The following is a 27,381-nucleotide window of genomic DNA, read 5'->3' as shown; positions in this document are numbered from 1 at the left end:
AGCACTTGCCCCAACAGTCTGTTAAGGCCACACGGGCGATCTTTGTCTTTGTGGCTGTGTGTATATGCACGTATGTTGAACTTCTTTCGCGCCACCGTATGTAGCCAACCGTGCCTAACTCAGGTGTGCGGGGCGGGGGGTGGGGACAGCAAAAACTGAAATCCAGTTCTAAAGAAATGACATTGCACAGCTCCCAGTAGCTCCCAGTATCGGAAGGAGAAAAGCGTTCCCAGAAGTTCAGCTCGGCGGGCCTTAACCTGGTCAAATTAAACTAGTTGATAGTTTTAACAGTTTGGTTTACCTGCGCCTCTTCCGCTGCCCTGCCCTCCCTTGCCCGGCCCTCCCCTGCGTTGCCCTGCCCGGCCCTCCCTTGCCCTGCCCTCCCCGCGCCCTCCCGTAGACGTGCAGCTGCGGCCGTGGCACCTTCTGCGTGCACGTGCTGTTCGTCATGCTCCGGGTGTTCCAGGTGGAGGCCACCGACCCCATGCTGTGGCGCAAAACACTCAAGAACTTTGAGGTGGGTCTGGCGGGGGGGGCGGGGGGGGGCGGAGGGGGGGGGGGTGGAACGGGGAAGGGGACGGGGGGAGGATTGGCAAGCGAGGAGAGCCGGGGACGGCGAGTCCGGCCGCTTCACCGCCGCGACGGGTGGTGTTGTGGTGGTGTTCGGGTGGTTGTGTTTGGGTGGTTGTGGTGGTGGTGTTGTTGTTGTGGTGGTGTTGTCGTGTGGTAGCGGTGTTGTTGTGACGATTATTTGAACCGGTCCTGGGCCTCCCCTAGGTCGACTCAGCCTCAAAGGAGTACCTGGTGCGATGTGTAAACATCGTCACTAGGGAGACAAACGCAGCCGGGCGTGGTGCTGGCCACCCACCCCTTCGTGTGCCGTGCCGGCCTTCATAGGCGCTCGCTAACAGCACTTGCCTCTACAGTCTATTAAAGCTATACGGGGGGTCTTTTTCTTTTGTATATGTGTCTATGCTAGGGGGCACAGGTGGTGCATCGGGCCAGTCATCTCAGTCCGTCAACCCGTGGCACCACCTGGCTCTGTCCCGTGACCTCCTGCTGTGGTGACGTCACCATCACTTCGTGGCGGCTGTTGTTGTATACGTGTATTGCTTGTGTGCGCGTATGTACGAGCGCGCGTGTGTGTGTGTGTGTCCACCCCCACCCCACCCCCCGTGTCACCGCGCAGGTTGAGAGCCTCTTCCAGAAGTACCACACGCGGCGCAGCTCGCGCATCAAGGCGCCGTCCCGCAGCGCCATCCAGAGGATGGTGGGGCGCATGAGCACCTCGCAGGCCGCCTCCTCGTCCGCCGCGGCCAACGCGCAGGTGCTGGCCGGCGCCGACGCCAGGTAAACGTCCGCCCGCTCGCCCGCCCGCCCGGCCGACCGGTAGCGCCCGCCTCGACTCGCTCGCCCCCCTTCGTTCGGTCTCCCTATCGTTCTATTTGACCGCTCGACTGCCCATGCCCCCTGTCGCAGGTCACTTGGTCGTGCGTACGCTCGCCCGCTCGCTCATCCGTTCGCTCGGCCGCCCGATCGTACGCTCGCTCAGTGGCCCGATGACTCGGTTCTCAAGCTCGCTCACTCACTCGACCGTTTACACACTAGCTGGACCGCTCATCGCTCACCAGCTCACTCGCCGACCCGCTCGCCCGATCGCTCTGTTTGCCCGCTCGACTGCTCGTGCCCCCTGTCGCACGCTCGGGCGCCAGGTCACTCGCCCGCACGTACTCTCGATCGCTCAGTCGCATACGCGCCCACTCGGCCACAAGATCGACCGCTCATCGCGCACCCACCCAATCGACCCACCAAAGCACTTGCCCACTCGCTCATCTGATCACTCAGCCGCCCGATCGCATGCACCCTCGCACGCTCGCTCGGTGGCCCCCGATCGCTCGGTCGCATGCTCTCCCACCAACCCACTCCCTCGACCGCGTACCCGCTAGCTCGACCGCTCCATCGCCCACCAGCCCGCCCCACCCACTCGCCAACCCGCTCAACCGACCCCCTCGTCTCACCGTCTCGCCCCAACCTGCACGCTTGCTTTCGACGCGAGTGTATTTTTGTTCTGGAGGGTGGCCCGATGGCGAAGGTTGACCGTGTGGCCCCTGGCAGCAAGGACGAGGCGGAGGAGCAGACGTGCCCCATCTGCCTGCTCGAGATGCTGGACGAGGAGAGCCTCACCGTGTGCGAGGACGGCTGCCGAAACAAACTACACCACCACTGCATGTCCATCTGTGAGTGCTTGGTGGGTGGGGGTGGAAGTGGGGAGGTGGGGGGCAAGGGTGGGGGGTGGAGACGGCAGGGGTCAGAGTTGAGTAGCGGAGGCACAGTGGCTAAGAGATGTTAACTACTTACTACAAGAGATCGTGGGTTCGATCCCGACCCTGACGCCTGCTGTATATTTGGAGTTTCCGTCTCTCTCTCTTTCCCCGTGGTCCCGTGGATTTTTCCCCCGGGTTCTCCGGTTTTTCCCTCCACATTTTGAATCGACGTCACGCGTTTAGAGTATTTTGGCTGACAAAAATGTCCACGTGACGATGATAAGCCCCACTTCGTTGAGCTCTCATTTGTGATAGCCAGGTCGCTTCTGAAAAAGAGCTATATGATCCTTATGGCGGTACCCAGGGGTACCAAATGATACAAAACGGCCGAGGCAATAAAATATTTTATTTCTGGGACACTATTTTTTCCAGGGGTGTACTTAACTCCGCGGGTAATATTATTACCCGGCAATCACGAGGGAGATCAGCTCAGAGATCGACGACCCGATTCAGCAAGCAGTCCCTACCCGCTCGAACAAATGCCAGCTTGTTTCGATTGACGCGACGGTGGATCCGGACACCGAAGGCGAAACCTGGGCGTCCCAAGAAGAAAACGGGCGTCGCTCCGGGGCAGAAATCGATCCTGTCCTTCTTTGCCAAACATTAGCATAAAAAAATCCATTATCGCGAAATTAAACTTTGAATGGTGCGTCGTGTACAGCTCGTCGAGATGAGTCGATTGCCGCATCGCCGACCATCAACAGACTAAAAACGACTGCATCACGGACATTGTGCGAGAGCCGGGGTCCTATGGTACCCCTTTTACCGCCATTAGGTTCATATGTAGCAGCTCAATGGGGCCTTACCTGGTCAAATAATAAATAGTTTAGTTAATTCGATTTTAGTCAACGAAGCAGATCAGAATCTTTATTTAGACTGCAGGAGGAATCCGATGTGCTATGAAGCTCTTTTTACAGACCTCCAGTAGGGAATAATGAGAATTAACATGACGGTGATGACGGCTGCGGTGACGGTGGTGATAATCATAATAATAATGGCATCACAAGGACCGATACAACATTAACTGCAAGCGGTAGATCATGGATTCTGATCTGTTCGCACGGATTTCGAGCGGTCTCCACGAGTCCGGCGACCTAAGGGGAAGAGATAAGACCTAAGAGCAGACGGTGGGATAATATTTTCTCGCAAACAGTACTTGCCCCCAAGAATCTTTGTCTTTGTCTCCTTCATAGCTGCTGCTACTCGCTCGGAGCACTTGTCCCAACTGTCTGTTAGAGGCTACACGAGGGATCTTTGTCTCCTTCATAGGTGCTGCTACTCGCTAAGAGCATTTGCCCCAACAGTCCGTTAAAGGCTACGCGGGGGATCTTTGTCTTGCGTTGCGTGTGCGTGCGTGCAGGGGCAGAGGAGTGCCGCAGGAGCCGCGAGACGCTCATCTGCCCTCTCTGCCGCTCCAAGTGGCGCTCCCACGAGTTTCACAGGTAACCGCATTAACCTGGCAAACAACTTTAATATCAGGATGGCAAGATATTGACTACCTCGCCTGGTATACAGGAGGTCGTGGGTTCGATCCCGACACGGACACCTGCTGTATATTTGGAGTTTGCGTGTCTCTCTCTCTCGCTCCCCATGGTCGCGTTAATTTTTGCACGCTCGCCCACTCGCTCGCCTGACCACACGGTCGCCCGGTCGCCACAATGGCTCTGTCGCCACGATCACTCTGTTGCATACTCACCCACTCCCTCGACCATTTACCCACTAGCCCGACGGCTCCGTCGCTCGCCCACCCACCCACACACCCACTCCTATATCGCCGGCGCCCTTTATATCTGCACCTTCGCTCCCCCCCCCTCTACCCCCCCCCCCCTCCTTGTCCGTCGTGCAGTTATGAAGGCGCGAGCTCGGTCGACACCCAGCCGCAGGCCCAGGTGCAGGCGCCGCCACCACAGTCCCCGCACGGCGCCACCGCTGCCGCCAACAACCGGCAGATGGACAACGAGGCGGCGCTGCTCCACTACGGCGCCCAGCCCATCCCCGTGGCGTACCGCGGCATCGCCGAGCCCTGGAGCCAGGTACGGCGCCGGAGCCAAACCCGCCACCGCCTCCTCCCCCGGTGGCCTCGTTCGGGATTAGGGCGCCGGCTTGGTGCCGTCGTGCGTGCGTGCGTCACGTGACGTGGCACCTGTGAGCGCGCGCGTGTGTGCGCGCGACATGGCACCGTTGAACGCGCGCGCGAGCGTTGAGGAACGTGGGACCATCGCGCTCGTGCGTGCGTGCGTCGAGTGACGCGACTCCGTCGTGCGTGCTGGGCGCAGGTGTTTGGCGTGGAGCTGGTGAGCTGCCTCTTCTCGCGCCACTGGAACATCCGCGAGATGGCCATGCGCCGCCTCTCCCACGACGTCACCGGCTCGCTGCTCCTCGCCAACGGGGAACTGCGCGGCGCAGCCGCCACCGCCGCCGCCGACGGCGGCGGCGGTGGCGGCGGTGGCGCCACCGGCGGCGCCGCCGCTTCGGGTGCCGGCGGGGGAGGAGCGGGAGGAGGGGGAGCGGAGGGCGGCCCCCCCCGGGACGGGCCGTCGGACCGCTCGGCGGGGGCCGTGATGGAGTGCTGCTGCAGCGTGCTGTCCATGGTGTGCGCCGACCCCGTCTACAGGGTCTATGTGGCCGCGCTGGTGAGGACAGCAGTGGGCGGTTGGGGGTGACGGAGAGCGGTGGCGCAGCGAATAACGCGCCGCGCTACGAACCTGGCGGCCTGATTTTGGGGGGGGGGGGTGGGGGTGGGGGAGGAGTGGTGGTTGGAAGAGGTGGGCGGAAGAGGTGGGCAGGAAGAGGTGATGACATTTCGCTTTGGGTTTTAAAACGCGAATCCGGAGCACAGCGTTTTGACGTCAAGGCCAACGCCTAAAAAAAACGTTTTATTTTACGAGGCGGTAAGGCCCCCACCGAGCTGTATAGAAGTGACCTGGCCATCGCAAAGTATAGCTCAACCAAGTGGCTTATCATCATGCCGCTGGAGCTAAGCACTTGTAATCATCTAGATTGACAATCCTATTCCTTCAAAGCGGCCGGGCGGGCGTGGGTGCCGGCCACCCACCCCCTCGTGTGCCTTCATTGGTGGTGCTGCTGTTGCTACTCCCCAAACAGCACTTGCCCCTACAGCCCGTTACAGGCTACGGGGGCGGGGGATCTTTGTCTTTGGTGGTGTTGGTGGCGGTGGTGTTGGTGGCGGTGGCGGTGGCGGTGTTGGTGCTCGGGGTCAATTCGGCGGCGTGCGGCTATCGAGTGAGGGTTCAAACCCCCGCGCGCACGCGCTTATCTCAAGCCATGGCCACACAGCAACAGCCCGTTAAGGGTGGTGACTGGGTGGAGAGGGGGAGCGGGGGTGGGGTGGGATCTTTGTCGTTGTATAAACACAGTGCGGTTCCCACCCCCCCCTGCGCGGCTTGTTTACTTTATGTACTCCCACAGGAAGTATCGGCAGTTTTGTTTCTGCGTGGCCTGAGCCCACGCACGGCACGGCCCGGCGAGCGAGCCAGCGCGCCGCTTTTGTTCCAAAATCCTTGGGAAACTGTAATGCGCTGTACAAACCCCTCCACCGCCCTTTGTGTCGCCCCGCCAACTGCGCTCTCTCTCTCGCTCGTTCTTGCTCTCTCGTGCTCCCTTCCTTGCGCTCGCTGTGCTTGTCCTCTTTTTCTCCCTCGCTCTCCCTCGCTCTCACCCTTGCCCTCCCTCGCTCTCCCTTTCCCCATATCTTTATTGCTTTCCCTCACTCTCTTGGCTACACTCTTTCTTGCTCTCTCCCTCTTCCTCTCTTTTTCGTTTTTGCTCTCTCGCTCTCTTTCCTGCCCTCTCTCCCTCTCTCTCTCTCCTCCCCTTGTCCCTCTCTCGCTTTCTTGTACTCTCTCTGCTCTTTCTCTCCGGCTGGCTCTTCTCCCTTTCTCACTGCACACCGCAGCTTGCCAAGCACTCCTCTAGCCTGGCTGGTAGCACTCTCCCCCCCCCCCCTCTCGACTCCGGCTGTCACGGCAGTCCACCACGATGGCGGGACGTAACATTCCTCCGAAAGCTTTCAAGACAGGAGCGATTGTTTCAGAGGGGGTCATCGTGGGGGCGTAGTGTGGTCGACCAAAGGAATTATTTATTCACCTTGATAAATTGCCATGGTGTTTGTTAAAACTAAACTAAACAATTTTTATTTTACCATGGCACAGCCCATCGAGCTATAGAACTATTTTTCAGAAGCAACCTGGCCACAGATGATAGCTTAACGAAGTGGGCTTATTATCATCGCGTGGAAATTTACAGCGGCAGCCAAATACTCTAACCTCATGACGTTGATTCGAAATGTCGAGGGAAAAAAAACCGGGAGGACTCGGAGAAAAATAGAGGCGACCACGGGGAGAGAGAGAGACACACACAAACTCCAAATATACAGCAGACGTCAGGGTTGGGATCGAACCAACGACCTCCTGCATACCAGGCGAGGAGGTTAACATCTCCTAGCCACCATGATGATGATTAGAGAGAGAGAGACACGCAAACTCCAAATATAGAGCAGGCATCGTCAGGGTCGTGATCGAACTCACGACCTCCTGCAGACCAGGCGATGGAGTTCACATCTCCCAGCCACCATGATGATGATTAGAGAGAGAGAGACACGCAAACTCCAAATATAGAGCAGGCATCGTCAGGGTCGTGATCGAACTCACGACCTCCTGCAGACCAGGCGATGGAGTTCACATCTCCCAGCCACCGTGATAATGATGAGAGAGAGACACGCAAACTCCAAATATGCGTCGGCAGGGTCGGGATCGAACCCACGACCTCCTGTATACCAGGCGATGGAGTTCACATCTCCTAGCCACCGTGGCGCTCCACATAGCTAAGTTAATCCAGGACTTCTGGGCCACTTCCACCACAACAATAGCAGCAACACAATGCAGCGGAGGGCTGATTGAGGTAGGGGGGTAATAAGGAACAAACAAAATCTGAGAATAAAAAAAAGTGCGTTATAATTTGAACCGGATAACAAAAAAAACGAAATTTGCGCACACAAAACACAATGGCACAACAATGCTGCCCCCCCCCCCCATTGTGTTTCACGGTCAGTGTTTTATTCAGGCCGCCTGTGTAGCCTCGAGATCGTTGTATGTGTGTATGTTGTACTTCTTTCGCATTGTACGTAGCCAACTGCGCTAATCGGAGGTGCAATGTTGAGTCTATGGGCAGTGTTGAGTCCATAGGCAGTGCTGAGTCCATGGGCAGTGCTGAGTCCATGGGTAGGCAGTGTCGAGTCTATAGGCAGTGTTGGGTCCATGGGCAGTGTTGAGCCTATGGTGCAGTGCTGAGTCTATGGTGCAGCGTTGAGTCTCGGGGCAGTGTTGGGTCCATGGGCAGTGCTGAGTCCATGGGCAGTGTGGAGTCTATGGGCAGTGTTGAGTCTATAGGCATTGTCGAGTCTATGGGCAGTGTTGAGTCTATTGACAGTGTTGAGTCCATGGGCAGTGTTGAGTCCATGGGCAGTGTTGAGTCGATAGGCAGTATGTACACATCTGTACGTTGACCTTGATTCGCACCGTACGTAGCCAATCGGGCTAAATCGGAGGTGTGGTAATACACAACCGGTGTGTGTGCGGGGAGAAGGACAACAAACAAAACTCAAAAAGCAGTTCTAAAGAAGTGAGTGTGTCAATCTAGATGATGATTTAAAAGTGCGTAGCTCTCAGTGGCTTTCAAATATCGGAAGGAAGAACGTTCCAGACGTCCGTGGTGCGTTGAACATCTTTGTTCAATGGCCAGCTTAAAGCCGCTGCTGCTGCTGTGAGGATGACCGGAGTTTGCATGATAGTTTATGCTCTGACGAGATCAGGGAGGGAGTGTGGTTCAGATGGGCGACGTTTTGGGTGATGGCCCTTTTTCAGGCCCTTTTTCAGGCCAGCCGTTTGAACTAAAAGTATAAACTATTTTTATTTGACCAGGTAAGGCCCACTGAGCTATACAGCAGCTCTTTTGCAGAAGCGACCTGGCTATCACAGATGATGATAGCTCAACGAAGCGGCACATCACTTGGAAATTTATCGCAGCAGCCAAATACTCGAAACGCGCCACGTCGATTCTAAACGTGGAGGGGGAAAAACCGGAGGGCCCGGAGAAAAATCCACGCGACCACCACGGGGAGAGAGGGAGAGACATGCAAACTCCAAATACGCAGCGTATATTTAAACAAATAAATAGCAGCCGGTCGTGGCGTTGGGCCTTCATTCGGCGCTTTCCCCACACCCGTGCCCCCCTCTCTGCGCGCGTGCACAGAAAACGCTGCGCGCCATGCTGGTGTACTCCTTCTGCCAGAGCCTGGCGGAGCGAGCGCGTCTCCAGAGGCTGCTGAGGCCCGTGGTGGAGGCCCTACTGGTCAAGTGCGCCGACTCGCACAGGTGGGAGTGGGGAGAGGGGGACAATCGCAGCGCGACTACCGCTCGGGTAGAGACAAAGGTGGCCCAGGGCACGGCGCCGGCCAACCCACCAGCGCCCCTCTCGTGCGCTACCTGTGGCGGCCGCAGGCGCTGCTGCTCGCTGACGGCGCTTGCCTCGAACGTATCCGTCAAGGCCTTGTCTTGTGTGTGCGTGCGTGTGTGTGCGTGCGTGTGTGCGTGTGTGCGTGCGTGCGTGTGTGTGTGTGTGTGTGCGTGCGTGTGTGTGTGCGTGTGCGCGTGGTGCAGTCGGACGAGCCAGCTGTCCATCTCAAGCCTCCTGGAGCTCTGCAAGGGACAGGCCGGGGAGCTGGCAGTGGGCAGGGAGCTGCTCAACTCCGGTAGGGATGGGGGAGGGGACTCTCGTCGTGGTGTTGCGTGTCAGGTCACGCCGTGTCTCGTCACGTGACAGGTCAAGTCGAGTGACAAGTCTTGTCTCGTCGTGCCCCCCCCCTTCACTCCCCCAGTGTCGCTGGGCCTCGGAGGCCTGGACTTTGTGCTCGGCTGCATCCTGGGCGCCCAGACCTACTACGCCAACTGGCAGGCACTGCTCGGACGCCTTTGCTTCATCGACCGCCTGCTGCTCGAGTTCCCCACCGAGTTCTACCCCCACGTGCTCGCAGAGGGCGAGGGGGGCGCAGAGGGCATCGCCCTGGACAGGTCAGGAGGGGGGGGGGACGGGTGTGGGTGGGTGGGTGGGTGGGTGGGTGGGTGCTGTGTCATCTCAAGTCAGTCAACCCCATGGCACCTGCTGGGTCTGTCCCGTGACCCACTGCGAGGAGGCGATATTTAACGCGACAGCCTCAAAGTGCGCCTGGCCTGTCACGGGGGAGGGGGGGGGGGGCCCCCGTGGTGATATCACCATCGCTTAGTGGCAAATGACGGGTTGCTGGTGTTGGCGTGCACGGTATTGGTCAGCGTGCCGCGCTACGAACTCCCGCGACCCGATTTCGATTCCCGCTCACGGCCAACAACAACCGTTGACGATTATCTGAACCGGTCCTGGGCCTCCCCTAGGTCGACTCGGCCTCAAATGGGTAACCTGGTGCGGTAAGTAAACATCGCCGCTGGGGAGACAAAGGCGGCCGGGCGTGGTGCTGGCCACCCACCCCTTCCGTGTGCCGTGCCGGCCTTCATTGGTGCTCGCTTAACAGCACTTGCCCCAACAGTCTGTAAAAGGCTATAAGGGGGATAATTGTTTGTTTTGGGGGTGGAGTGGGGGGGGTGTAGTGCATCGCCTTGGACAAGTCAGAGGGGGGGAGGTGGGAGGGAGGTGATGTGGGTGGGGGGCAGGGGGTAGATTTTGGGAGGTGGGGGGGGGTGCTGAGGGCATTGCCCTGTACAGGTCAGAGTGCGAGGGAAGGAGCGGTGGGAAGGGGGGGGGAGCGCTGTCCGTTTCCTGAGTTAACGAAGGCACCACCCCCCTCCCCCCCCTACTCCGCAGGTATGACAAGCTGCTGTCCCTGCTGAACTTCACGCTGAAGTCGCTGGACAGCTCCCACTCGGTGGTGGGCAAGGTGTCGGGCCGCGTCGTGCTGGGCGCCGCCCGCATGGTGGCGCAGGTGCCCCACGTCTACCAGCGGCTCGTCGAGATGCTCGGCGAGACGGGCAGCCACCCACACCAGCACCAGCAGCAGCAGCAGCAACAGGGCCAGCAGCAGCAGCAGCAGCAGCACGTTCACTACCACCCGCAGCTCCAGCTGCAGATGCAGCAGCCGTTCTTCCAGCTGCACAACGCGCCGCCGCACCACCACGACGCGAGCACGGCGCGCCTGCAGCGCCGGCTGCTGAGCCTGGCCGAGGAGATGGGCGTCCTCGACTGCATACAGGTGCGTGCGTGCGTGCGTGTGTGCGTGCGTGCGTGCCTGTACAGGTAAGATTTCCATTGGTGAGCTCCTCCGGCAGGCAAGGCCGCGTTGGCTGGGTCATGTAGCACCGCATGCCCAGCCCACCGCATGCCCCAAGCAGCTTCTCTTTGGCCGCATAGAGGGGGCTAAACGTTGCACGGCATGGGCTGGAGAACAGATGGAGCTGGTGCGGTACGGGAGGACGCGGAGCCGAGTGGACTTGCCGAAGACTGGTACTAGAGGTGTCAAGATCGGCGTCCGTGGAGGAGGCCGACCTTGGCAGCCAAACCATGGCACCTGCCGGGTCTGTCCCGAGACCTCCTGTCAGCGAACCTTCGACACTTCACGTGTCACTTCATGGCGAATGGCGGGTGTTGGTGCAGGATTTGCCCCGGCAGTCTGTTTATGCTGCTCCACAGGGGGTGGGTGGGGCAGGGGGAAGATTTCCGATTTCTCCAGGATAAATTAAATATTCGGATTTTTATTTGCGATGTCGTTGGCCGAACAGGACGCGTCGCGAGCGCCACCAGATTAATGACCCTCCTCCTCCACCGCCCACCCCCTCTTACCGCCCCCCCGCAGGGTCGTGACGACGCGGGCGACGGGCGATTCGAAGGCTTCGTCGAGCCGTCGGCCCCCCACAACTCCCCCGCGGGCACCGCCCGCTCCACCCCCATCGCCTCCCTCCGCAGCGGCGGGGGGGCGGCGGCGGTGGGGGGCCTCCCCCCACCGCCGCCGCCTCCTCCTCCCGCGCCTTTCGCGCCGGAGGCGGCCTCCGGGCTGCTCTTTTACGACACGGCCGTGGCCGCGGCGTCGGGCGCCGTCACCAGGAATGCCGCGGTTGCTTCGGCGTCATCGGCGGCGGCGGCGGCGGCGGCGGCGGCGTCCGCCCCCCGGGCCTCCCCCAAAGACGGCAAAGCGGCGAGCGCCGCGCGGGACGGGAAGCCCGGCGCGCCGGGCGCGGCGCAGGCGCCGGTCGCCATCGCCGCGGCCGGCGCCGACGCACCGGCCTTGGCGAGCGCCGCGGGGCAGCCGTCGTCCGTCGCGGCGGGTGGCGTCCCCAAGACTCATCAGCCGCTCGTAGCGGCGGGAGCAGCAGGTGGCGCTAGCGCTCCGTGCGGTTACTCCGGCCAGCACGGCACGAGGACTCAACCGCAGCAGCTGCAGCAGCAGCAGCAGCACGTGGATAGGAGCCACGGCCCGCTCGCAAAGACGGACAGGTCTGCCGGCGCCGTGCTACCACCGGCGCCCGGCGACGCTCACTGCGGCCCTGCGTCGGCGAGAAACAAGCCGGCGGCAGTGGCGACGCCGTCAGTCAAGCACGACGGCGGCGGCGCAACAGCAGCAGCGGCGGCGTCGTACCCGAGCCTGGTGCAGTTTGCCGAAACCGGCGGCGGCGGCGGCGGCGGCGGAGGAGCCGACGAGAAAGGCGCTGGCTCAGCCAGGCCGGCCGCCGACTGGCACGGTGGCTCGCAGGCGGCGGGTGAGACGAGGGGGCGGGCGCCGGGCGCTGGCAAGCAGACGGCGGCGGCGGCGGCATCGTCGGGGTGGAAGGACGTCGGCAGGCCGGGAGCGGCGCCGGGCGCCAGGCCCCAGCCGCCGCCCCTCGCCGTGAAGCCGCACGTGGAGCGCGGCTCCCCCGAGCGGCAGAAGAGGCCGAGTGCGTCGCAGCACCGGCAACAGCAGCCGCAGAGCCAGGGGGGCGCCAGCGGCACCGCTCACCGGGTGGCGTCGGTGGCGCCGCCCGCCGCCAAAGAGGAACGACCGGGCGAGCCGGAGGGCCACGGCAGGGACTCGCGATCGGCGCCGGTGCTGGAGACCGCGTCCCGGCAGGCATCCGGGCGCAAGTGCAAAGACCGCGGCGGCAAACACAGGGACCCGAAGCAGCCTGCGGGCAAGGAGCCCCGTGGCGCCGGCGTCACCGGCGCCGGTGGCGGCGTCGGTTCGTGGCTGCAGAATGGTGTCAGCGGGACGTCGCCGGGGCAGGGACGGGTGCAGCGGAGCGACGACGACGACGGTGGGGAGCAGGAGGAGGAGGACTCTCTGCCGGAGACGGTGTGCTTGGGCGCCGGCGACGGTCGTCACGGCGTGACGTTCCACTCCGAGGTCGCCATGACGATGAGCCCGGACGGGGGGGCGGAGCCGGGAGACTCGTACCGCGAGGAGGTGAGGCCGGTTAAACGGTTCGTCATTGCGGAATATTTACCGTGGGGACCACAAATAAATAATATAAAACACGCGAACTCCACTAACTCAGACTGTGGAACAGGGGGAGATCACACAAACTCCACTCGCTCTCACCCGGCAGAACGGGGGGAGATCACACAAACTCCACTCACTCACTCTGTAGAACAGGGGGAGATCACACAAACTCCACTCACTCTGTAGAACAGGGGGAGATCACACAAACTCCACTCACTCACTCTGCAGAACAGGGGGAGATCACACAAACTCCACTCGCTCTCACCCGGCAGAACGGGGGGGAGATCACACAAACTCCACTCACTCTCACCTGGAAGAACAGGGGGGGAAATCACACAAACTCCACTCACTCTCACCCAGCAGAACAGGGGGAGATCACACAAACAAACTCCACTCACTCTCACCCGGCAGAACGGGGGGAGATGGTACTCTCTCCCGCATGGCCTTGTGGGAGTGTCGATACCGATAAAGTTTATTTATTTTAGTTTTTTTTCCAGTTTAGTTTTGACGATGTACACGTTTTGATTATTTACATGCACGATTGAAAACTGATTTGTAAAGAAACGAGCTTTCGACCTGGATGATTCAACCGTGCATAGCTCCCAGTGGCTTCCTGACATCGGAAGGAAGAGCGTTCCAGACGGCCGCAGAAGCGCATCTTGAAAGCGCGCGAGGCGGCGACCCGTTTTTGTTTGATGGCTGACGATTACGACGATGATGGCAACGACGATGGCGACGACGATGATGGCGACGACGATGATGGCGACGATGTGGCGCAGGTGGAACGGGACCAGCTGTGCAAGGAGAAGGTGGAGCAGGAGGAGGAGGAGGCGCTGGCGATCGTCATGGCCATGTCGGCGTCGCAGGACGCGCTGCCAGTCATCCCGCAGCTGCGGCCCGTGGGCACCCTCGACATCATCCTCGTGCAGACCGAGGTGTGGGCAACTCCCTCCTCCACCTCACCCCCCCTCCCCCCCCAACGCGATGGATACCAGCCACTTCGTCAAGCTATCGTTTGTCATTGGGCCAGATCGCTTATGGGAGGGGAAAAAAATAGAGCTACATTATAGCAGCTCAATGGGGCCTTACCTGGCCGAAACCAAAAACCCCTAAATTCATTTTAAACACCCGCTTACCGAAATGCCTCGCCGATGTTGTGCCGTTCCCATGGCCACCGGCGCTCGTTCGGCTCGTGAACAGCGCCGGCTAAGGGCGCGCTTGCAAACGTTTTTTGAGTCGCGTCGCGTTTGCGTGCTTGGCTACGTACGGTGCGCGACAAAAGTTCAACATTCACAACGACAACAATCCCCCGTGTAGCCTCTAGCAGACTGTCGGGGCAAGTGCTGTTAGCGAGTAGCAGCAGCAGCACCTATGAAGGAGACAAAGACAAAGATCCCCCGTGTAGCCTCTAGCAGACTGTCGGGGCAAGTGCTGTTAGCGAGTAGCGACAGCACCTACGAAGGAGACAAAGACAAAGATCCCCCGTGTAGCCTCTAGCAGACTGTCGGGGCAAGTGCTGTTAGTGAGTAGCAGCAGCAGCACCTACGAAGGAGACAAAGACAAAGATCCCCCGTGTAGCCTCTAGCAGACTGTCGGGGCAAGTGCTGTTAGCAAGTAGCGACAGCACCTACGAAGGAGACAAAGACAAAAATCCCCCATGTAGCCTCTAGCAGACTGTCGGGGCAAGTGCTGTTAGCGAGTAGCAGCACCTACGAAGGAGACAAAGACAAAGATCCCCCGTGTAGCCTCTAGCAGACTGTCGGGGCAAGTGCTGTTAGCGAGTAGCAGCAGCAGCACCTACGAAGGAGACAAAGACAAAGATCCCCCGTGTAGCCTCTAGCAGACTGTCGGGGCAAGTGCTGTTAGCGAGTAGCAGCAGCAGCATCTACGAAGGAGACAAAGACAAAGATCCCCCGTGTAGCCTCTAGCAGACTGCCGGGGCAAGTGCCGTTAGCGAGTAGCAGCAGCAGCACCTATGAAGGAGACAAAGACAAAGATCCCCCGTGTAGCCTCTAGCAGACTGTCGGGGCAAGTGCTGTTAGCGAGTAGCGACAGCACCTACGAAGGAGACAAAGACAAAGATCCCCCGTGTAGCCTCTAGCAGACTGTCGGGGCAAGTGCTGTTAGCGAGTAGCAGCAGCAGCATCTACGAAGGAGACAAAGACAAAGATCCCCCGTGTAGCCTCTAGCAGACTGTCGGGGCAAGTGCTGTTAGCGAGTAGCGACAGCACCTACGAAGGAGACAAAGACAAAGATCCCCCGTGTAGCCTCTAGCAGACTGTCGGGGCAAGTGCTGTTAGCGAGTAGCGACAGCACCTACGAAGGAGACAAAGACAAAGATCCCCCGTGTAGCCTCTAACAGACTGTTGGGGCAAGTGCTGTTAGCAAGCATCTGAGGGCCGGCACTGTGGCACACGAGGGGGTGGGTGGCCAGCACCACGCCCGGCCGCTTTTGTCTCCCTAGTCGCGATGTTTACTACACACCGTACCAGGTACTCATTTGAGGCCGACTCGACCTAGGGGAGGCTCAGGATGAGTTCAGATAATCGCCACTGGTGTTGGCCGTGAGCGGGAATGGAACTCGGGTCGCTGGGTTCGTGGCGCAGGGCGCTTAACCACTCCACCACCGCTCCCCACATTACACACGTACACACGTACACACACACACGTACACACAGCAGGGGATGGAGAAGATCCCAGGCCATGGCAAGGCCCGGCAGCCGTACCGGGAGGGCGCCGAGTGGTTCAAGGGCCAGCAGATCGGCATGGGGGCCTTCTCCTCCTGCTTCCAGGCACAGGACGTTGACACCGGCACGCTCATGGCGGTCAAACAGGTACACAGGGCGACGATGATAATGGTGGTGACGATGGAGATGACGACGATGATAATGGTGGTGACGATGAGGATAACGATGATGAGCGCTGTGGACGCACGTGGTGTAGCGCAGGTGGAGCGGCACCAGCCGTTCAAGGAGTGCTGTGAGAGACTCGCGCACACGCAGATACAAGTTCCGCTCCCCGTATACCCTTAACGGACTGTTAAGTAAAGCGCCATGAGAGACGCATGCATACACACACACACGCGCCCCGGATGGCCTTAACAGTGGCAGGTGACGTAACTGCGCAGCACTGCCTTCATTTGGTGCCGTTATCTTCATATTTTATCACTCCGATTAGCACAGTCGGCCTGCGTACGGCGCAAAAGAAGTTCAACGCACCTTACGTACGTACGTACGCGTGCCAGGTGACGTACGTGCGCAACACGGCGTCGGAGCAGGAGGAGGTGGTGCAAACGCTGCGCGAGGAGATCCGCCTCATGAGCCGGCTGGACCACCCCCACATTGTGCGCATGCTGGGTGCCACGTGCGAGAAGAGCAACTACAACCTCTTCATCGAGTGGATGGCCGGTGGGTAGCACTTGAAAGAAAATATATATATATAGATCAACCAATGCTACCCCAGATAAAAGGCACAGCTCTACTGAGCTGCCGCTATCGCGACTTACGAACGTTCAGAGATGCTAACAAATCCTGGTCCGTGTGTGCAGTTGCCTGTTCGGAACCGAGAGATGTAAGCTGAACCGCCGGTGCAATAGGTGTGGCGGTGGTGGTTGTTGTTCGGTGTCATTACCCAGCATTCCTGCCTTGGGGCCACCGCCATCGTCTATTGTTGATGTGTTGTGTTGTGGCTCTTCACCAACATCATCAACCACCGTCGTGTCTCAGAAGCGTGACAGTGGTGAAAGTGTTGAGGGTGGTAGTAAGAAGAGCCAGTGGCATCTACGTCTACAGAAGATTATGCAACTTTTAAAGAGAGACGCGCAAGCTTCAAATATACAGCAGGCATTGTCAGGGTCGGGATCGATACCCGCAACCCCCTGCGTACCAGGCGAGGTTGTCAACATCTCCGAACCACCCCTTGGACTCGCACACCGCGTCACGCGGTGCTTTCAGATGCGCTTCTGCGGCCGTCTGGAACGCTCTTCCTTCCGACATTAGGAAGCCACCGAGAGCTATGCCACTTTTAAATCATCATCTAGATTGACAACCTCATTTCTTTAGAGGTGCTTTTTGTGTTTAGTTTGTTGGCCTCCCCCCCTCGCACCCCTCGATCAGCACCGTTGGCTACGTACGGTGCGAAAGAAGTTCAACATGCGTACACACATGCAACACGCATGGCTCCGTACTGCGTCACCGTTCCGGTAAGCTATGCGAAGCGCCTCCAGTGAAGGGCGCGCTCTCTACATAGAAACATAAAATCGGATGAGATTAACGCGATCTAAAACTGATCGTGAATAAGAAACGACGAGTGGCGGTTGCCCCGTATGACCCCTGTGACCCCCCCCACCCCCGCACGTCCGTTGGGGCATCGCAGGTGGCTCGGTGGCTCACCTGCTCAACAAGTACGGCCCCTTCAAGGAGCCCGTGCTGCTCAACTACGTGGAGCAGCTGCTGCGGGGCCTCTCCTACATCCACGAGAACCTCATCATCCACCGAGACATCAAAGGTGCCCCTCCCCACCCCCCCATCACTCATCCCCCCCATTCCCATCACCTGGCTGCCCCCCTCATCCCCCCCAACACCCCTCCCCCAAACCACCCCCTCCTCCATTTCCATCTCCCCCATCACTCATCCCCACCACCCATCCCCCGGCTCCCCCCTCATTGCCACCACCATCGCTTCCCCCCCCCTCATCCCCCCCACCCTCATCCCCCATCTCCCCCCACCCATCCATCCACCCCACCCTGCCCCACAGCTGAAATTAGGCCGCTTGGTAAGACAACAATAATTTGGTTTAATTTGTTATTTTTTTAAGTGATTTGTTTTCATTTCCTACACTTTGCACTCCCCTAAAGTGTTTTTTTTTTGTAATTGTTTGTTGTTATAATGTTCTGACCCCCGTGCCCCCCCAACTGGACAAGGAAAATAGCTTCACAGCACATCGGATTCCTCCTACAGAATAAAATAATTATTAAAAATTTGGACCCACACTTGCCGTGCTGACCCCTTGACCTGCTGCCGCCTCCCCCCCTTTGACCTACGACCTCTCCTCAACCCCCCCCACGTAGGAGCCAACCTGCTGATCGACAGCACGGGCCAGCGGCTGAGGATTGCAGACTTTGGGGCTGCAGCCCGCCTTGCGTCCAAGGGGACGGGTGCCGGGGAGTTTCAGGGACAGCTGCTGGGCACCATCGCCTTCATGGCGCCAGAGGTAGCGGCCACACACTCAACTCAACTACGATTAAACTGAAGCTGTTGAACTAAAACTAAACTGTTTACTTTACCAGGGCCCCACTGAGAACTGCTACATAGTGGCTCTTTTTTTCAGAAGCGACCTGGCTATCACAAATGATGGCTCCAACGAAGTGGAAATTTATAGTTGCAGCCAAATCCTCCACAACGCGTGATGTCGATTCCTAAATGTGGAGGGGGAAAACCGGAGGACACGGATAAAAATCCACGCGACCACCAGGGGCAGAGAGAGAGAGAGACACGCAAACACCAAATATACAGCAGCAGGCATCGTCCGAGTCTGGATCGAACCCAAGACCTCCTGTATACCAGGCGAGGTAGTTAACATCTCCGAGCCACCGTGAGTGATGATGATGATGAGAGAGACACGCAAACACCAAACATACAGCAGGCATCGTCCGGGTCTGGATCGAACCCACGACCTCCTGTATACCAGGCGAGGTAGTTAACGTCTCCGAGCCACCCTCGCACTGCCACAGGGGGGCGCCGGAACACCGAACCGGACGGGCTGGCCCCACGTTTTCCTGTCTGCAACGCTGCTAAAGCGCTTTGAACAACATTTTTTATTTATGTATTTACCTATGTGTACCGTACCATTGTCAACCGCGCTAATCGGAGGTTGTGGCGGGGGGGGTGGGAACAACGAAAGACAGTGGTGTGCATGCATAATGTATGTTGGTTGCCCTATGACTAATAACCCAACCGTTAATGGATATCCATTGTCATTTATAGGTGTACATTAACCAGCTCCTCTCTGGCCTTCACACCTGATTGGTTCACAAGTGACGACATCACATTTGTCCCCCCCCCCCCCCCGTCCATTTAAGAACGAAACAAGAGGAGGATTTCTCCACAACTCTGGCCGTCGCCTGATGCTGCTGCCCGTTGTAATTACTGTCGAAATGTCACGCCAACTCGAATTGTAAATGCTGCGGTGGCTTTAGCTCCCCGACAAAGAAAATAAGTTCTACATGCCTACTTTGTTTCCTTGCCCCCTCCGCTGCTCTCCCCCCACCACCCCACCCACCGTGCAGGTGCTGCGTGGGCAGCAGTATGGGCGCAGCTGCGACGTGTGGAGCGTGGGCTGCGTCGTCATCGAGATGTCGGGAGCCAAGCCTCCTTGGAATGCCGAGAAGCACTCCAACCACCTGGCTCTCATCTTCAAGGTGAGGGGGAGGACAGGGGAGTGAGTGAGTGAGGGAGGGAGCCAACTCCCCCCCCCCCCCCCCCCGCTGCACGTTGCGTACACAAAGACAAAGACCCCCCACCCTGTGTATAGCCTTGACCAGACTGTTGGGGCGAGTGCTGTTAGCGAGCAGCACCTATTGAAGGCCGGCCACGGCACACGCGAGGGGGTGGGTGGGTGGGTAGCCGGCACCATCGCCTTTGCCCCTCACCCCAGTGGCGATGTTTACTACGCACCGCACCGGGTACTCATGTGAGGCCGAGTCGACCTAGGGGAGGCCCAGGACCGGTTCAGATAATCGTCACCGGCGTCGGTGGTGGCCGTGAGCGGGAATCAAACTCGGGGGGGGGGGGGGCGCGGGGTTGGTAGCTGCGCCGCCGCTAACCGCGGCGCCGCCGCTCCCCACCCTTACCCCACCGCAGATCGCGAGCGCATCCACGCCGCCCGCCATCCCGGCCCACCTGTCTCCTGGCCTGCGCGACATCGCGCTGCGCTGCCTGGAGATCCAGCCGCTGGACCGGCCACCCACTCGGGAGCTGCTCAAGCACCCGGTCTTCCGGTCGTGGTGACCGCTCACCAGCACCATCCTCACTCGGGCACCCGGTCTCTTCTGGACGTGGTGACCACTCGCCATCACCATCCTGACTTAAGCATCTGGTCTCTTCTGGACATGGTGACCGCTCACCAGCACCATCCTCACTCAGGCACCCGGTCTCTTCTGGACGTGGTGACCGCTCACCAGCACCACCACCACCAGCACCACCACCCCCCTCACTGAAGCACCCAGTCAGGCAAGGGGGGGGGGGGGGGCGGTGCCCACCGTTCACCTTTGACCCCCGACACTGCCTGCCCAGCGGTCCTGCTTGCTTGGCTGCCTGCCCGTCTCAGATGCAGGAGCCAGTGGCTTTCCCAGTACACTACCTCACACATCTTCTCTCTGGCGGTCTCACTCTCTTTTGCCCTCATTCGAGGACAAAAGGTGAGCGGTCCGTGTTTTTAGTGTCCTGTGAAGAGAGAAAAAAAAATCAACGTGTCAATATTCGATTTGTCCTTTTAAAAAAAAGATGCTTTGCCCATTCATGTTGACGTCGGTTTGCCAGAGTTTTGTTTCACTCTGGAGGACACGGGAGCGATGCCCAGCTGATCTGAGAGAACAGCTCTGGGTCGTTCAGTCGTCTGAGGTTTTTTTTTTATCTGCCTGATGACACTGGGCCGGGGAGGAGGCGGGGGGGGGGGGTTGGAGGCATCTTGACAAACATGAAACAAAAAGATGCGTCGCGTGAAATTTCCGTTTTTTTTTTTAGCCGCGACCTAAATCGAACTTTGTAAATTCTGAGAAAACTGAACGAGGAGGGGGAAACTTTTCTTCCCCACCTCGTCACGGTCGCTTCCCTGGCGCAGCGTGAGATGGAGAGAGAGGTGGGGGGGGGGGGAAATCGTTAAATATTTCGGAGAAACTCTGCGTGACTGCCGAAAGCGATTATTTTATTTACTTTTTAAACGAGTGTTTGCCCGTAGTTTTATCGGAGGTGTGCCTTGACCTCGACGAACTCAGCCTCAGCCCTCTCCCGCAGCAGCCTCTTTGGGCGAGGCGGTCCACCAACCCTCGCTGCCTCCTCCACAGGTGCCCGGGTCACAGGCACCCACGTGCAGGGCTTTACAGATACACCACTCCCCTCCCCCCCCCCCCCCCCCCCCGATTCACTTTCGCCGTTCTTTCAGTGAATCCATTCCGCCGTTGGCTCTGGGGAACCGGTGTCAGGAAGGCATCCGGTCGTTGATCAGCTTTGCACCTTTGCAGTCATAAAATCTTTTTTATTAGAAATATTATATTCTTGGTTCTTTCGGTAAAGTCACGTAGAAGGGAAACAATAAAATAAAAAAAATATATATAAAACAATAAAATTCTCACGACGTTTCGACTGCAACACAAGCAATCATCACCTGAGAATTTTATTGTTTTATATATTTATTTATTATTAAATTTATTGTTTCCCTTCTACGTGATTTTACCGAAAGAACCAAGAATATGAATCCCTGCAGTCACGAAAGCTTTAAATCAAAATAAATATTATATTTACACTGCAGGAGGAATCCGATGAGCTATGAAGCTCTTTTTGTCACAGATGCCCAGTTCGAGGGGGCGCGGGGTAAGAGCGTCACAACAGCAAACAGTACAAGGGAAGCAAATCACCTAAACAAAGACAAAGACAACACTAAACCATCCCCATCCTACCAGGGAAAGCCCACTGAGGCATTAACTTATTTTTCAGAAGCGACCCGGCCATCGAAAATAATAGTCACTCAACAAAGTGGCCCATCGTTTGGACATTTATAGCACCTACGTTGAAGACAGAGAGCGAGAGAGACAGTCTCTTAGCAAAGGTTGCAGAGGTTCCCGTTGGCTATGATTTTTTTTCATTCTAGAGACGGGGGGGGGGGGGGGTCCACCTCCATCCTCCCGAGCCTTCGCGTCGTTTTCAGGGCGAGCGAGGTTCTCTCCGTGCGTGGCTCTCGGCTGTTGGGGGGCCAGACCCCCCACCGTGTTGGCGTTTGTAAAGTGCATTTTATATACACACACAAACACACGATTGTACCGCTTTCTTTTTAAAGCTTCTGCATTAAGAAAAAGGGCTAGAATTTAAATCTATGCAATTGCGCGAATGGACTTCACCCTCCTCAAGCAATAGTGACGAACCCTTAACTGTCGAGAGAGCAATGTCTTTTCTCCATCACGAGCGTTTGTTAAGGGATCCTCCAAGCGGGAGGAGGGCAACTACCGAGATCTGCGAGACCTTTGCTAGAGGTTCTTTCGCGGCCAGTCGCTGTAAACCTTTACGGGTTTGGCCAGGATTTGGCTAATGTTCACCGGATGATTAAACCAGGGGGGAGCTGAGGTTTGTCAGCGACGCCCCAAACGAGCGGCAATTATTTTCCGAGCAAGGGAGGCAACAAAACCACGGTCGGCTTCCACGGAACGTCCGTCACCATGAGCGACTGGCGCTCGCTCCGGATCCTTGGTGATCACGTGAAGTGTCATCAAGGAGGCGCTCCGTATCCTTGGTGATCACGTGAAGTGTCTCAAGGAGGCGCTCCGTATCCTTGGTGATCACGTGAAGTGCCTCAATGAAGCGCTGCGTATCCTTGGTGATCACGTGAAGTGTCTCAAGGAAGCGCTGCGTATCCTTGGTGGTCACGTGAAGTGTCATCAAGGAGGCGCTCCGTATCCTTGGTGATCACGTCAAGTGTCATCAAGGAGGCGCTCCGTATCCTTGGTGATCACGTCAAGTGTCTCAAGGTAGCGCTACGTATCCTTGGTGATCACGTGAAGTGTCATCAAGGAAGCGCTCCGTATCCTTGGTGATCACGTGAAGTGTCATCAAGGAAGCGCTCCGTATCCTTGGTGATCACGTGAAGTGTCTCAAGGTAGCGCTCCGTATCCTTGGTGGTCACATGAAGTGTCATCAAGGAGGCGCTCCGTATCCTTGGTGATCACGTGAAGTGTCATCAAGGAAGCGCTCCGTATCCTTGGTGATCACGTGAAGTGTCATCAAGGAAGCGCTCCGTATCCTTGGTGATCACGTGAAGTGTCATCAAGGAGGCGCTCCGTATCCTTGGTGATCACGTGAAGTGTCTCAAGGTAGCGCTCCGTATCCTTGGTGATCACGTGAAGTGTCATCAAGGTAGCGCTCCGTATCCTTGGTGGTCACGTGAAGTGTCTCAAGGTAGCGCTCCGTATCCTTGGTGATCACGTGAAGTGTCATCAAGGTAGCGCTCCGTATCCTTGGTGGTCACGTGAAGTGTCATCAAGGAGGCGCTCCGTATCCTTGGTGATCACGTGAAGTGTCATCAAGGTAGCGCTCCGTATCCTTGGTGGTCACGTGAAGTGTCATCAAGGAGGCGCTCCGTATCCTTGGTGATCACGTGAAGTGTCATCAAGGAAGCGCTCCGTATCCTTGGTGATCACGTGAAGTGTCTCAAGGAGGCGCTCCGTATCTTTGGTGATCACGTGAAGTGTCTCAAGGAAGCGCTCCATATCCTTGGTGGTCACGTGAAGTGTCATCAAGGAGGCGCTCCGTATCCTTGGTGATCACGTGAAGTGTCTCAAGGTAGCGCTCCGTATCCTTGGTGGTCACGTGAAGTGTCTCAAGGAGGCGCTCCGTATCCTTGGTGGTCACGTGAGGTGTCTCAAGGTAGCGCTCCGTATCCTTGGTGATCACGTGAAGTGTCATCAAGGAGGCGCTCCGTATCCTTGGTGATCACGTGAAGTGTCATCAAGGAAGCGCTCCGTATCCTTGGTGATCACGTGAAGTGTCTTAAGGTAGCGCTCCGTATCCTTGGTGGTCACGTGAAGTGTCATCAAGGTAGCGCTCCGTATCCTTGGTGATCACGTGAAGTGTCTCAAGGTAGCGCTCCGTATCCTTGGTGATCACGTGAAGTGTCTCAAGGTAGCGCTCCGTATCCTTGGTGATCACGTGAAGTGTCTCAAGGTAGCGCTCTGTATCCTTGGTGATCACGTGAAGTGTCTCAAGGTAGCGCTCCGTATCCTTGGTGATCACGTGAAGTGTCTCAAGGTAGTGCTCCGTATCCTTGGTGATCACGTGAAGTGTCTCAAGGAAGCGCTCCGTATTCTTGGTGATCACGTGAAGTGTCTCAAGGAGGCGCTCCGTATTCTTGGTGATCACGTGAAGTGTCTCAAGGAGGCGCTCCGTATCCTTGGTGATCACGTGAAGTGTCTCCAGGAAGTGCTCCGTATCCTTGGTGATCACGTGAAGTGTCATCAAGGAAGCGCTCCGTATCCTTGGTGATCACGTGTGTCTCCAGGAAGCGCTCCGTATCCTTGGTGATCACGTGAAGTGTCATCAAGGTAGCGCTCCGTATCCTTGGTGATCACGTGAAGTGTCTCAAGGTGGCGCTCCGTATCCTTGGTGATCACGTGAAGTGTCTCAAGGAAGCGCTCCGTATCCTTGGTGATCACGTGAAGTGTCATCAAGGTAGCGCTCCGTATCCTTGGTGATCACGTGAAGTGTCATCAAGGTAGCGCTCCGTATCCTTGGTGGTCACGTGAAGTGTCATCAAGGAGGTGCTCCGTATCCTTGGTGGTCACGTGAAGTGTCATCATGGAGGTGCTCCGTATCCTTGGTGGTCACGTGAAGTGTCATCAAGGAGGCGCTTCGTATCCTTGGTGATCACGTGAAGTGTCTCAAGGTAGCGCTCCGTATCCTTGGTGGTCACGTGAAGTGTCATCAAGGTAGCAGTCTGGACGAGAGACGTTCCATTTAAGCGTCGTGGCGATGTACGCCCGGGCCGCCACGGAACATTCCTCTGCCCCTCTGTTCCACATCGAAGCACTTTTGAAAATCGGCGTCTTCTCGGCGTTGCTGGAGTTTGTGTCGCGGTCCGCTTTGTTCGTCCGCGAAACCCGCCGTCGCCGTCTTGTTGGCGGGTAGGAAGTTTCGCGTCCCCAAATTCCAGCGGGGGTTTGTCCCGTTGGAGCGCCTACGGTGATGTTGGTGAGAGAAAAACAGAAATGCTTTAATTCACGTCGCGTCGCGGCTACCGCAACTGAGCGGCCCGCCGTTTCGTCTCTCAGCTCCACGTTCGTCGCCCCCCCCCCAACAACCCCCCATTCCAAACTTACGCGACTAGAGAGACGGGACAGCGAGCGGCGCAGGGCTTCTAGGCTAGCAGCGTCGAGATATAGGTCGCATAATACAGATTTGGTTTTTTTTGGGGTTCGATCGCGTAAATATAAATGTGTCGTTAAACCCGCCACCACCCGACACGGCCAATTGGTAAGGTTTGGCACGTGAAACAGAACGTGCCAATTCGTCGCGTGTGGTGTGTTGCGTGGTGTGTGAGCGGTGTCGTGTGTGTGTGTGTGTGCTGGGTTTAACGACACGCACTCTTTGGTTCAGTCGGCAAAAGTCACGGAGGTAGAAATAAAATTTAAAAAAATCGCGACGTTTCGATCGCAACACGAGCAATACGCGAGCACTTCTTTCTTGCTGTGGCTGTTCCACCCGATGAAGGTCGCTTGTGTTGCGACCGGAACGTCGTGATTTGTTTAATTCTATTTCTACCTGTGTGACCTTACCGAAAGAGCCAAAGAGTACGTTGTGGGTTATCTGGTTTGCACTCTTCTCTCCAACGCGCGTGTGCGTCTGTCGTCACTGTAATCGAAGTGGTTTTGAGTTTCGCGCCCTTGGCGTCGTCTTTGCTTTCCTCCGCTGTTTCGTCCGCCGATTATTATCGCAGTAGTCGGCATAGTCGTCGGCGTCGTCACGATGACCACGGTCGCTAGTAGCGTCCGCGTTTCCCCCTGCGGTAGATTGTTTTTGTTTGTTTCACCATCGATGCATCCACATGCCCCCCCCCCGCCCCGCCCCCCCCGGCCAGAAATTATAAATCGATGGGGAACTCAACAACTCCCGAACCCCCCCCCACACCCGCGCCCCCCCCCACCCCCCCCCCCCTTCTGTTGGAGTCTCAATATCTCCGTTCACGCGGTTTAAGGTTTGCAGGAGTGGTTTTTAGCGTTTAAGTTTTTCTTTCCAGCCGAGTGTTGTACGTGTCGTCGACCCCCCCCCCCACTCCCTATGCCAAGCGTGGGGAGGTGCGGGCGAGGGGGGGAGGAGGGGGAGCCCCCCCCCATCTCTGTGTTGCGCGTCTCTGAAGCTACCTCGCCATTTGTCGCGCGCGAGTTTGTTACCAAAGTTTTCTCTGGACATTCCCACGCCCCCCATTGCCCTTCCCCCCCCCCCCATCTCTCACCTCCCCCTCCCATCTCTCACCTCCCTCCCCCCATTTCTACCCCCTCATTCCCTCCCCCCATCCCCCCCACCCTTCGCACCCGCCCCCCCCCCCCACAACTTCCATCACGTGCTGATCGTCGCCAGCGACGTCACAGTAGCGTCGACGTTTCTGTCCCCACCCCGTTTGACCGTGACGTCATTAACCCCTCCTATATACACGCGCGCCTATTATATATAAACCACCTTGCTGGTTGTCGTGTTTTTATACAGCGTATATACTGTATATTATTATATATTATAAGACAAAAAAATCGTAACTTTTTGCAATCGGTTTTCTCCCTACGCTAAGAGAGTACAAAAGTCATTTAAAAAAATATTTCAGTAAATGTCCTTTTTACAGATTTGTATACTCTTTAAAAAAAATGAACACACCCGCCACACATACACACAGACACACCTTGTTCCACCTGTGACTTTGTAATAAAAAAATATATAAACATCGAGACGATGTTCGGGTTTGTTCCGATTGGATTGCCTGGCCAGCAGCGGCAGCAGACGCCACATAATCCATAAGGGGTTTTTTTTTTGGCAGGGGGGTTTATTAGTTGGCCTAAGTATAAATGTGCGTCGTTAAACATCACCCCAGCCACCGGACCACAGCCAATTAGTTAAACGCAACATGCCCCATGAGTTACGAGTTCAGCACTCCACCCTTCGTGTGTTGGAGAGTAATCCCACAAACTCTGTAGCGGCCTTCCTCTCCAACACGCTGGTGGTGCTAAACTCGTAACTCGTTTGGCCACGATTTGTTTACGTGACAAACCTCGCCCACCCCCCTCTTTAACTTATTGGCTGTGTCGGGGTGGTGGCGGGTTTAACGACGCACACATTTATATTTACGCGATCTGATAGTAGTCACGAAAGCCTGTTGCTGCTGCTGCTACGACGCGTTGTTAAACCGTGCTGCCCCCGTTGCTTTACCGTAACAAGAAGTTGTTGAATTTCGATTTAAAGCTTTCGTGACTGCAAGGGTTCATCCTCTTTGGTTCTTTCTGTAAAGTCACCACCACGTAGAATGACAATAAAATAATAAAATAAAACTATAAAATTCTCACGACGTTTCGGCCACAACACAAAGCTGCCTTCTTCAGGTTAAAGGAACAAACCTGTCGGGACGTCAGCGCTACAATGAACGCTGCTAAGATTCGCAGCGTCTTTTAAGCTGGTTGAGAGAAGTGAGAATTTTATTTTTTTATTTTATGATTTTTTTCTCATTCTACGTGGTGACTTTACCGAAAGAACCAAAGAAGACGAAGTTGTTGTTTAACACGACAACGCGTACCACGTGATGTACCACCACCACCACCACCACGCCAGGTAGTTATCA

The 27,381-nt window shown here is 57.1% G+C and overlaps 1 protein-coding gene across 5 annotated transcripts in view; it reads left to right on the top strand.

The window, feature by feature from the left end:
- The window catches only part of LOC116943573 (mitogen-activated protein kinase kinase kinase 1-like), a 76,393-nt gene extending 49,896 nt beyond the window's left edge, over positions 1 to 26,497 (top strand). For 2 of the 5 annotated variants that reach the window (XM_076065019.1, XM_076065012.1), the window contains 18 exons: positions 401 to 517; positions 1,190 to 1,350; positions 2,116 to 2,237; positions 3,685 to 3,766; positions 4,171 to 4,357; positions 4,601 to 4,957; positions 8,595 to 8,716; positions 9,002 to 9,093; positions 9,220 to 9,412; positions 10,197 to 10,581; positions 11,182 to 12,765; positions 13,581 to 13,736; positions 15,480 to 15,635; positions 16,046 to 16,208; positions 17,176 to 17,307; positions 17,870 to 18,012; positions 19,088 to 19,219; positions 19,662 to 26,497. In XM_076065019.1, the coding sequence (XP_075921134.1) occupies positions 401 to 517; positions 1,190 to 1,350; positions 2,116 to 2,237; positions 3,685 to 3,766; positions 4,171 to 4,357; positions 4,601 to 4,957; positions 8,595 to 8,716; positions 9,002 to 9,093; positions 9,220 to 9,412; positions 10,197 to 10,581; positions 11,182 to 12,765; positions 13,581 to 13,736; positions 15,480 to 15,635; positions 16,046 to 16,208; positions 17,176 to 17,307; positions 17,870 to 18,012; positions 19,088 to 19,219; positions 19,662 to 19,808 (4,431 nt within the window). In that variant the 3' untranslated portion in view covers positions 19,809 to 26,497. The remainder of the gene's footprint in view (positions 1 to 400; positions 518 to 1,189; positions 1,351 to 2,115; positions 2,238 to 3,684; positions 3,767 to 4,170; positions 4,358 to 4,600; positions 4,958 to 8,594; positions 8,717 to 9,001; positions 9,094 to 9,219; positions 9,413 to 10,196; positions 10,582 to 11,181; positions 12,766 to 13,580; positions 13,737 to 15,479; positions 15,636 to 16,045; positions 16,209 to 17,175; positions 17,308 to 17,869; positions 18,013 to 19,087; positions 19,220 to 19,661) is intronic. The other 3 variants (XR_012941086.1, XR_012941085.1, XM_076065018.1) reach the window with 3 other exon arrangements.
- Positions 26,498 to 27,381: the final 884 nt, after the last annotated feature.

The sequence above is a fragment of the Petromyzon marinus genome, chromosome 1 (assembly GCF_048934315.1).
Source record: "Petromyzon marinus isolate PM22_M1 ecotype Great Lakes invasive population chromosome 1, UKy_Petmar_22M1.pri1.0, whole genome shotgun sequence".
Lineage (NCBI taxonomy): Eukaryota > Metazoa > Chordata > Hyperoartia > Petromyzontiformes > Petromyzontidae > Petromyzon > Petromyzon marinus.
This window is presented reverse-complemented; position numbering and strand designations above follow the sequence as displayed.